The following is an 11568-nucleotide window of genomic DNA, read 5'->3' as shown; positions in this document are numbered from 1 at the left end:
AGGAACCCAAGGGTCCATATGAACAGACTCTAGGGTGGCAACAAATCCTCCAGGTACCAATGTGGCTGGACCCTGGTTCCTTTAATCACATTTATAAGAGATGGAAATCAACAACAGGTGTGGCTGGCTCATTAGACAAGATCATCTCTCAAATCCTTTCCAGTCTCACGTTCCAGGTTTTAAAGTTTCTTACTTGAGTTTAGCACTCCTATCTTGGTACTAGTGTGGGCCACCAAATTTCTATGTGCCTCATCATTCCAGCTGAGCTGGGTAATCTGGGGTTTGTCACTTGCCCATTATTCTTTGGGGCCTATGTTTTCTGCTACTTGGGAAGGGAAAGGAAACTAGATGTAGAGAACAGAACCCAGAGAGAGTACCTGGAACCCTCAATATGCCTCCTGTGCCAACAGCAACCTTTTCATTCCCATGACCAACTCATGTCACTGCACACTGTGACTTTGCTCTGCATCCTAGAAGTCCTAAGAGCTAATGGGGTAGGAAAAGTATGATTCAGTGCTCATTCACTTCATAGCCAGGGAAACTCAGGCACAGACTACCTTGGCTGCCAGACTAGCACACCTGGCCCAGTCTGCTGATGACAATGTTGCCTAAAGGGGAAAAAAGACAGGCAACTAATTCCAGTCACAACTACTCTATCTTTTTTTTTCTTTTTTTTTTTTTGCGGGGCAATGGGGGTTAAGTGACTTGCCCAGGGTCACACAGCTAGTAAATGTCAAGTGTCTGAGGCTGGATTCGAACTCAGGTACTCCTGAATCCAGGGTCGGTGCTTTATCCACTGCGCCACCTAGCCACCCCCACAACTACTCTATCTTAGACACGTTGGAGGAGCCAGAATATCCCTTCCCAAAGCAACCCTTTTAAATCCCTTCTAAAGGAGCCATAGGTGACAGAGAGGAACCGATGTACTCCACTATCTGAGAAATTAAAATGGACAAAAAGTAGCTGCCAGCTGATCTGAGAGGTGGCTTTTGGGCTTTTTGCTGTGTCAAAAATCCTCCCAGAGAAATCAGGTGCTCCCAACCTCAGTGTTGCCTATCAGGTTCATTCCTCACTCCTGAGAGCCATTTTGGAGATGAAATGGCAAAGTTGGTAATAAAAAAGAAACCTTCAAAAGGGGACTGTTGAACTGATTAGTTTTCTATATCTTGAATTCCATGTTTTATGTAAGTTTTATGGACTTTTGTTTACTCAATGGATGTGCAGCTCTCTGAGGACACAGATGCAGTGTTTTCTCCTCCAACTCACACCCTTACTAAGTCTGAAACTCAGAGTCTCTTTTGTTCTGGTCTGGATTTAATTTTTTTTTTTTTTGCAGGGCAATGGGGGTTAAGTGACTTGCCCAGGGTCACACAGCTAGTAAGTGTCAAGTGTCTGAGGCTGGATTTGAACTCAGGTACTCCTTAATCCAGGGCCGGTGCTTTATCCACTGCGCCACCTAGCTGCCCCTCTGGTCTGGATTTTAAGCTCTCCTCTCTTCTACTCTAGAGGAGTGTATTAGGTGGACTGGTGGATAGAGTGCTAGGTCTGGAGTCAGTAAGACCTGAGTTCAAATCTGACCTCAGATACTAGCTGTGTGATCCCTGGCACATCACCGAACCTCTGTCTGCTTCAGTTTTCTCAATTGTAAAATGGAGGTAATAATAGTACCTACTGTCCAGGGTTGTGGTAAGGATCAAATGAGAAATTTAAAAATTGATTTGCAAACTTTAAAATGCATATAAATGCAAGCTTATAGCATCATCATGATTAGTTTTTATTCCACTAGGAAAAAAAATCACCGATGAAGCCTCCAAATTCATTTTAGGGTTTTCACTGAACTGATGAGAACCTTACTGATATAATAAAATATTTTATCATTAAAGATTTAGAATTGATAGGACCTTTACAAATTATCTAGTGCAACTCTCATTTTACAGTAGAGGAAACAGAGTTTGGGACAGATTTATGTGACTCCGAGGTTACCCAGCTTTTTATAGTATTATGTTGCATATACAGTGTTAGAACTGGGATTTTAATGCATGGGTCCTCCTTTAAATTCAGTGCTCTCTCCATAACATTCCATCACCTCTCAATTTTCTCCTTCCTTCTTTTTTTTGGGGGGGGATGGGGGGGACAGGGCAATGAGGGTTAAGTGACTTGCCCAGGGTCACACAGCTAGTGTCAAGTGTCTGAGGCCAAATTTGAACTCAGGTCCCAGAGTCCAGGGCTGGTGCTTTATCCACTGTGCCACCTAGCTGCCCCCATCTCCTTCCTTCTTAAGGAAAAAAAAAAAAGACTATGGAGAAAATTTATAATGCGAATACTTTATTATCAATGAGTGACTGGTATTAGCTTTTTGTCTGGGTATTAATAATATTTCAAAAACCATACACCAAACCCAGGTTTTTCACCTAGCTCTGCTGTATCATTTTTTTAAAAAAATCTGTATTGAAAGAATTATATATAAGCCAAAGTGCGTTTTCATTTCTTTGTCCATATACACATTGCACCATACATAAATAATTACATTGTAAAATGACTCCATCATTACAAGTATAATATATATTTCCATATAATATATAAAACTTTATATTAAATCTAGGTAGATGATATTTGGGGTAGTCTGTGGGATTCTTGTCTTTTTTCTCTGTCTCCCTCCCAGGGGCTCTTCCTTGTCTTAGTTCTTCCTGCTGGAGGCCAACTATTTGTTATCTGTTGTTGCTGAGTAAAATTTCAAGCCAACAAGGGCAAGAGGTGATGAACTGTCTGGAGTAGCAGGGCCCCCAGCCCTTGGCAAAACTGATGCGCACACTGTTGGGGTCATAGGGACCATCGGCGTAATCCAGTTCTGTGGCATGCTGCTGTAGGAGGCAAGACTTCTCAAAATCAAATACTTTGATGGAGTACCCTGGCATCACCTTGCGCACGATTAGAGTCCGACAGCTGGGAATGTCCAGTGTTGGGGAGTTGACAAAGATGGGGTGCTCACCCCGGTTATATGCCCACACGCCATCGGGCTCCTTGCTGAGGAAGATTCCATAACCAATCTTGTTCCGGGTCCTCCTGACTGTCTCGCTCCTATGCTCGAGGTTGAGCTGTCCAAGGCAGAAGCCATTTCCTTGAGGTAGGTCATAGAAGATGCTGACGGACTGTTCATACACCGTATAGAGGCGGCCCACTCGGGTCCGATGTTCCCAGTAAGCAACATTACACCAATGGCTCTGCTTCATGGTGTCAGGAGACATGCTGGCATCTGTGAGGACAAAATAAACAAAGTCATGGACTGGGGATATTTAGAGGGAAATCAACTCAGCAAGTTTTTCTGTGTGTGAACATTATAGATCTCTCTACTACCCATACACATGCCCCCCAGGGATACAAGGAAATATAAGAGCATCTGCTCCACTGCTCAGTTTTGTAGGAGACTGCTAGGCTGCTAAGAGTGGGTTCTTGGTCCCAATGACTATTTTTGCAACCTAAATAAATGTAGAGGCTTCTTTTCACTGCCTCTATGATCCTTCTGAAGGACTGATATTAAAGGTAAGAAGGTTCCTCTGGACTACATAGGATGGTTCTAAGATGTTGCTGCTGACATGGACACTAGTCCCTACCTTCAGGGATATCCAGCAACGAAGGGATCACACTCTGCTTTCCAGGGGCTACTAAGGACTAGTCTACCTGAAGTTTATATTATCACATCCCCTCTCTGGGTCCCAGTTTCCTCATTGGAAAAATAAAGGTGTTGGACTCAGTCAATCTCTAAGATCCCTTCTAACTTAAAGATTTTTTTTTCTGTGTACCTATCTAATGGATGGTACCAATTTAATAGTGACTATTCTCCAAAAAGGCAGTTACCATTCTCAATCTGAATTTTTTTCCCCACTTAATCATATTTTATTTTTTCCAATTACATGTAAAGATAGTTCTAAACATTCATTTTATGTAAGATTTTGAGTTCCAAATTTTTTTCCTCCCTTTTCCCTTCCCCAAGACAGTAAGCAATCTGATATAGGTTCATTTCCACATTAGTTATATTGTGAAAGAATCAGAACAAAAGGAAAAAACCACAAGAAAGAAAACAAAACAAAAAAAAGTGAAAATAGTATGTTCTGATCTGCATTCAGATTCCTTAGTTCTTTTTCTGGATGTGTAGAGCATTTTCCATCATGAATCTTTTGGAATTGTCTTGGATCATTGTATTGCCAAGCCTATAACAGCTGATCATTGCACTGTTACTATGTACAATGCTCTCCGGTCAATCTGACTCTTTAAGACATGACAGTCAGTCTCTATCTCCCTTCCAGCCTAGGGACAGCTCTCTATCCATTAAGTTCAGGCTTCTCATTATTTTGTATCTACAAAGTGTGGTGAACTTCTGGCACCTCCTCCCATTAGAAAGGAAACTCCTTGAGGGCAGGAATTATTTAATTGTTGCCTTTGTACCCCCAGGGCTTTGCATAAGTGTTTGTTAAAAACGTTTGTTGAATTGAATTGAAGTAAGCTGACCCTAAATGAAAGTAAAATCTATTTCCCCAAAACAAATCAGAAATTTAGGCATATTATTAGCCAACAAAGACACTGCTTAATTCTGACAACTGGGGAGAGCTATTTATCATCCTATATAAGTCTCAGGAAAAGTGAAGGGCTATTTAATGCCCATTCCAAGAGGTCTGAAAGTCCTTCCTCATCACAGGCATTAGAGAACTCAGGTTAGCTAACAGTAGGCAGCTCTATATCTTTGAAGGGGGTAGAAGCTTAAGTAAAAAGACTCTGTCATTGAACCATACTATTTGTATTGGTTTTGTTGTTGTTTTTCTTTTTTGCTCTGATTCTTCTTTCACAGCATGACTAATGCAGAAAATACGTTTAATGTGACTGTACATATATAACCTATATCAGGATACTTGCTGTCTTGGGGAGGGGGAGGGAGGGAGAAAAAATTTGAAACTAGAAATCTTATAAAAACAAATGCTGAAAACTATCTCTACATGTAACTGGAAAATAATGAAAATACTTTTATGGGCAAAAAAAGAATACTTTGTTCCTGCTCTCTAGGAGACACAGGAGAATTCAGGGTGTCCAAAATACAATGTATCTAAGAGGTGACACTGAACTGTAAAAGGATATTGTTAAAGTAAATGAATGGAACTAGAAATGTGTCCCCCTTAAAAATGACCTGGGAAACTTGAGTAAATCCTCTCCTCTCCTTCCTGCACACTCAATGCCTACCTCTTTAAACATAACATTAATTCACTAATAAGTTCAAATCTTTTATGGGATATTGTGTATGAACAGAAGACAAGGCAAGGGACCAGCCTTAAAGAAGCTTTCATTCTAAACACAAAATCAACAATCTAAGGCAGTATGGTGCTATTTTTGTGACAGACCATGAATGCCAGAACAGTTTCAGAGGGGAAGAAACATCAGTTAGCTTAGGATGGCATGTCCAAGGAAGGTGTCATCACAGATGAGGTGAGAATTGATAGTGGAAGGCATTATCTCTTTAAGTGCTAAAAGGGGTAGAAAAAGGATTTTTTGTGTAAAAGAGTTTATCGACTAGTTAGTAAAGGATTTAAAACATTGCCTCTATCTTAGCTGAACGTTTTGATGCCTGAAAGGAATATGAAAAGAACTTTGGTTTCATAAAAACTACATATACATACACATACATATATGTGTGTATATGTGTATGTATGAAGGAACAAGGTTTTCAGATAGGATTTGAGCAGTTTTGGACAGAAAATGAACTGTGAGCGGGCAGCTAGGTGGCGCAGTGGATAAAGCACTGGCCCTGGATTCAGGAGGACCTGAGTTCAAATCTGGCATCAGACACTTGACACCCTGGGCAAGTCATTTAACCCTCATTGCCAGGCCCTCCCCCCCCCAATTTAAAAAAAAATGTGATAGATATACACACATGGATATGTATGTATGTATGTATATACACAATATACACACATTGACTTAAATTGCCTTATTTAAGGATATAGGGAGATACCTTGTTTCTATGTGAACAGTTTTATGGTTTAAAGGAATAAAGATCTTTTATTTGTTAAAACCTGGAAAAAATGTGAGCATGAAGAAACAGTCTCAATGATACAAAGTAAAATGTTGGACCATGTGGAGAATCTAAGGGTTCCATGGAACTATGGTCATTCATCTCATCTGTATATAATTATTTTAAAAAGGTCAAACTTTTGAAAATGAGATACATTTTTGAGATGGTCAAGGGATGCTTTCTTAAAGTTCTGTTGATTTTGCTGGGAAATTTTGGTGAGTTATTTTGTTGTCATTTAAGTAAAAAGGTAAATCACTGAATGCCAGGAGACTGAAAAAATACCAATGAAAAATAGAGAAGCTAGAGTTTAGAGAATGAAGAACCTGGCCAGGGAAAAATAGCCAACAAGTGGTAAAAAGCTACTGCTGGAAGAGACCGGAAGCAGGAAGTTAGCCTAGAGAAGGATTCAACTAGGTAGTTACTGATTAGTTGGAAAGGCTCCATGTCACTGGACAAGAACGTCAGTTCCAGATACTGTTCTTCAGTATCCAAAGGAGCCTAGGTATCTGAAGTCTCTCACATGTATCTGTTGCCTGTTTTCTGTTCCCTCCAAATACATACATGCACACACATACACATATCTAATGGGAAAAGAGAGGTCAGTTTTTATAACTGCTGTATAGGAAGAGTTTCTGAGATGTAAGTGGATGTTCCAGTGGGCTGTTTGTTTGCCTTGCTCTGGCCAATTCGAACTATTTTACTACAATCTGACTGGATAAGACCACATTCTAGTAAGTGAATAGCTGGTGACAGCTGAACTGTATAGGCCAGAGACAGCTTGCCTACCCCATGAGTTTCGCATGAGAGAACTGTTATCCAAATTAAGAGGTAACACTTTCTAAAGGCCCTTTTAAGAAAGATTTTAAATGCTGAAAAGAAGAAGGGAGTAGAAAAGAGGGAAGGGAAAGGAAATTTGCTTAGCTGGAGAACAGTAGGATCCAGAAGACAAGTAGGAAGTAAAGGAAACAGCTTTGCATGTCTATGTTCCTAAATGTACATGTGACATCAAATCCTAAAGTCCAGAATTGTGAGTTATATTGAGAACATAGCTGCTCCTTCCTTAGCCTCACTCCCCCCACAGATATTGAATACACTGGTAGAAGAGTGTGACCCATGTTTGTAGGTAGACTGTGATCATTCATGCAATTGCTTTAATACCAATACCTATGATTCTTTTATTTCTTGGTTATGAAAGTATCATTATTGTGAGTTGCTGGTTTGTGTGTAAATGGAAACATATCAGAAGGGGCTCAAAAGCTAAAGTCATGAATGTGTTTGAGTGTATTAGCCCTAGAACCCTAAAGAGAATTTGAGTGTGACGGTCTGGCATTTTTCTGGCAACTTGGACCAACCAGTATAAAAGCAGGTTGGAACAAGTATACTAACCCAGATAGCAAGCAGGTGCCCACACATCTACGTGAAGAGTCTGAGATGCCACAGTGGATGTAGATACCTTTATCCTAGTGTTATATATACCTTAAGGAATGAAAAGAATTTGAAAACGTAGAAGCTCAAGGGAAGACACATTTCCAATACAATCTAAAGCAGAGGGGGCAGTAACACAAGATGATGAAAAGCATCCATCAAGAGAACTTCTTTGTTTTGGGTCCCCTTAGAAGCCAGGTCACGGCTTAAACAAGACATGTATTCTTGGGTTTGCTGCTTTTTGCCAAACAGTCAAGACCATTATCTTCATGTGGAATGAGTGCTCTGGGTGGAGAGAACCTGGCACAGCAGCCTGGGGGGTCAGGGTGAAGAATTTGGTGCAGCCAACGACAGAAGGCAAGAGATTTAGCGGATGCTGCACAATCAAAATCGGCTCCTTAAATCACTCAGTTTCTAGGGTCTGTATGCTGTCCACCAGCTTTCAAATCCATGCCTGGCTAGGGATTGATTACATTTCTATTGTCAACTCTAATCATTCTCTGAATAAAGGTGGGTAAGCTTAGTTCAAACAGTCTTTATTGCCTGTCATAAATGATACATGTGAAATTCAAACACATTCAAGTTTAAATTTCAGGGAACAGCAGGGACCTAGGCTCAGTCAATATTTTCATATACTGACCTCTTCTAAGCAAAGGACTGGGTCTTAAGCTAACAAAATCACCATCCTTCACAAAAGAAATACAAACAGGGCCTTCCTTTAAAGAAAGGCGCTAATTGTCCTTCCCTAGCTTGAAACAGAAAGTTAGGGCAAGTTCAGAATGCCAATGACTAATCTCCTTGCTGACTGACCCTAAACAACTCTCCAACCCTAGCCATCTTCAGAAAGCAGACGCTATTCGCACACATTGTTGTACCAAAGGCTTCGACTGCTAAGAAGTTACATTTTAATGTGGATCCCCCACACTTCCCAAGTCTGAAGTTGTGAGAGAAAGAGATTTCTGCTCCATTTTGGCTGAAGGAACCTCTCCTCAGACAGTATGAGCTGCAAGTCTTTTCTCTAAGGATGTAAAGGAACTCTAGCGGGTACTGAGCCAACAGCTAAACCCCACACACCAAAGCGGTTTGGGAGAACAGGAAGTATTCACCCTTAACCTTCCTTCCTCTTTCTGCCCTCCCATCCCTACAGTCTTGAGGCTTCTCTGCCAAGAGACTTGGTCCTGGCTCACACAGCCTTGGTTTTCTGCTCCCCAAACCCAAATACATATACAAACACACATAACAGTCCTATCTGAGGGAGAGAGAGGAAGAAGAAGGAAATAAACATTTACATGGTACCTATTGTGCCAGGCACTGTGTTAAACGCTCTTACAAATATTATCTCATTTGAACTTCATGATACGTCCTGGGAGTTAGGTGCTATTATTGTCCCCAATTAACAGATGAGGAAACTGAGGCAAGCTGAAGTTAAGTGACTTGCCCAGGATCATGCAACTAGTAAATGCCTGTAGTTGGATTTGAACTGGGGTCTCCCTGGCTCCAGGCCCAGTGATCTACCTACTATGCCACTAGCTGCCTCTTTGCTAGAGGATGATTTTTCTGCTCTGGGTCTCGACACATAAGATAATTATTTGTTGACGAAACCACAGTTCAGCTTCTACAGGTGCCCATGATTAAATGAACAACCAACAAACGATTAAATGAACAACCAAAAATCTAACAGGGAAAAGGCTCCCAATGACTTCATTCATTAGCCACGGAGGGGGACTATTCCTTTTTTTCTCCTCTGTAGGGCCCAACCCTGCCTTTCCTTCTCCTCCCCCTCCGCACAAAATATGCCTGACATTCTTGTTCTGGCCAGGAGTCCTGGAGTTACAAAGACTCCACAAGGGAGCTTGGCATCTGAGTAAAGCTTGTGCTCGGCCTGGCATTAAGGTCCCTGACAACAGATCACCAGACTCTGTCCTGTTGACCTCCAGGCCTTCATGCCATCAAGTCTGATTAACTCACCCACCGGGTGAGGCCATTATTTTGCTTCACAGACTCCATTGCCGGATTTCAACCTCCGGCTGACAGCTCCAAGGCTTTTCTTTCTCAAATGGCGCTGAAGGGGAAAGAGGCCCCCCTTCTTCTTCTCCTCCTCCATTATGGAAGGCCTGAATTGAGCTCTACACTGTGGGAGTGTTTAAAAAGAGCTTGTACAGTTGCAGCTCCTGTTCAAAGTTTGGGTAATTAGACTGGGAGAATACTATGCCAAGACCAAATGTGTGGGCGGCTGGGGAACACCCCAACCTCAAGCCCCAGACTCTGGAAGACCAAGTAACTATTGTTTCCGGTCAGGACCAACCACATGGTACCCACACTAGAAACCTCATTGCTGGGAAAGAGTTCCCCATCTCTTCACAATCATCTATTGGGGGTTGGGGCAGGAGGGAGGAGAGAAAGGACATCCCTACAATCAACACAGTCAAGGATCTTCCTGCCATACCACACCACCTATAGTTCAGTAAGCAAATATTGTGGTAGGAGCTTAGAGGTACACACACAAAAAAATGTGGGACCAGAGGGCAAGAAAGCAGCGTCTCCATAGTCCCATAGGGACTTAGAAATCCAGACGGAAAGGGAGGTGATGGAAAAATAAAGGATACAGGGCAGCTAGGTAGCACAGTGGATAAAGCACCGGCCCTGGATTCAGGAGGACCTGAGTTCAAATCTGGCTTTAGACACTTGACATTGACTAGCTGTGTGACCCTGGGCAAGTCACTTAACCCCAATTGCCTCACCCAAAAAAAGGGGAAAAAAAAAAGGAAAGATAGAATGTAAACTCCCTGAGGGGAGGGACTGAAAAATAAAGGCTATCAATATAAAATATATTTTTTTGAAAACTAAGTGATTTCTCACTCAAAAAAAAAAAAAAAAATGCTTTACAGATATCTTATTTGAGCCTTGCTCACAACAACCCTGTAAGGTTAGTCCTGCAGGTACACATATGCCCATTTCAGAGATGAGTAAACTGAAGAATATAAAAATTAAAGCAGCTAGCCCATGGTCACACAGAGCTGGCAGTGAAAAATGGTCAGAAAGTAAAGGTCCCTTTGGACACTGGGACTAATGTGTGTGAAAGAAGACTATGGATCACAGATTCAGTTCTGGAGGTGGAAGAGACCTAAGAGGTCCTCTCGTCCAATTCCCTCATTTTACACATGAGTACCAGAGGCACAGGGAGATCACATGATTTAGTGATGCAGGCAGGATTTGAACCCAGGTCCAGACATCCAAGATTAGATCCCAGGTTTCCTGACTGTCCACTGCAGCACTCTTTCTCCCTGGGGACACTTCCTCCTTCAGCTGGATTAAAGGAGGAAGAATGTATAGTGGAAAGGGCCTAGATGTGGGGTCAAAAGATCTTGCTTAATGATTCCATCATTCCAGATCTAACCAAGTTAAGAAGTATTTATGAAGCCAATATGCTAGGCACTGTGCAGAGTGTTGGAATACAAATACAAGGATAAAGCAAAGCAGGCCCTACCCTCAAGGTGTTTCCATTCTAAGGGGAGAAGACAGCACATAAAAGAAAGGGGGAGGGCAGCTAGGTGGCACAGTGGATAAAGCACTGGCCTTGGATTCAGGAAGACCTGAGTTCAAATCCAGCCTTAGGGGGCAGCTAGTTGGCACAGTGGATAGAGCACTGGCCCTGGAGTCAGGAGTACCTGAGTTCAAATCCAGCCTCAGACACTTAACACTCACTAGCTGTGCGACTCTGGGCAAGTCACTTAATCCCAATTGCCTCACTAAAAAAAAACAAAAACAACAACAACAACAACAAAAAACAAATCCAGCCTTAGACACTTGATGCTTACTAGCTGTGTGACCCTGGGCAAGTCACTTAACCCCAATTGCCTCACTAAAAAAAAACAAAATCAACAACAACAACAAAAAACAAATCCAGCCTTAGACACTTGATGCTTACTAGCTGTGTGACCCTGGGAAAGTCACTTAACCCCAATTGCCTCACTAAAAAAAAAACCAAAACAACAACAACAAAAAAAACCAAATCCAGCCTTAGACACTTGATGCTTACTAGCTGTGTGACCCTGGGAAAGTCACTTAACCCTCGTGGCCTCACA

At 41.9% G+C, this 11568-nt stretch overlaps 1 protein-coding gene across 1 annotated transcript in view; it reads right to left on the bottom strand.

Moving 5' to 3' along the window:
• Positions 1-2322: 2322 nt before the first annotated feature.
• The window catches only part of SMAD6 (SMAD family member 6), a 109967-nt gene continuing 100721 nt past the window's right edge, over positions 2323-11568 (bottom strand). The window contains exon 4 of the mRNA XM_043981352.1: positions 2323-3253. Coding sequence (XP_043837287.1) covers positions 2709-3253 — 545 coding nt within the window. The 3' untranslated portion in view covers positions 2323-2708. The remainder of the gene's footprint in view (positions 3254-11568) is intronic.

Source organism: Dromiciops gliroides, chromosome 2 (genome assembly GCF_019393635.1).
Source record: "Dromiciops gliroides isolate mDroGli1 chromosome 2, mDroGli1.pri, whole genome shotgun sequence".
Classification (NCBI taxonomy): Eukaryota; Metazoa; Chordata; class Mammalia; order Microbiotheria; family Microbiotheriidae; genus Dromiciops; species Dromiciops gliroides.
This window is presented reverse-complemented; position numbering and strand designations above follow the sequence as displayed.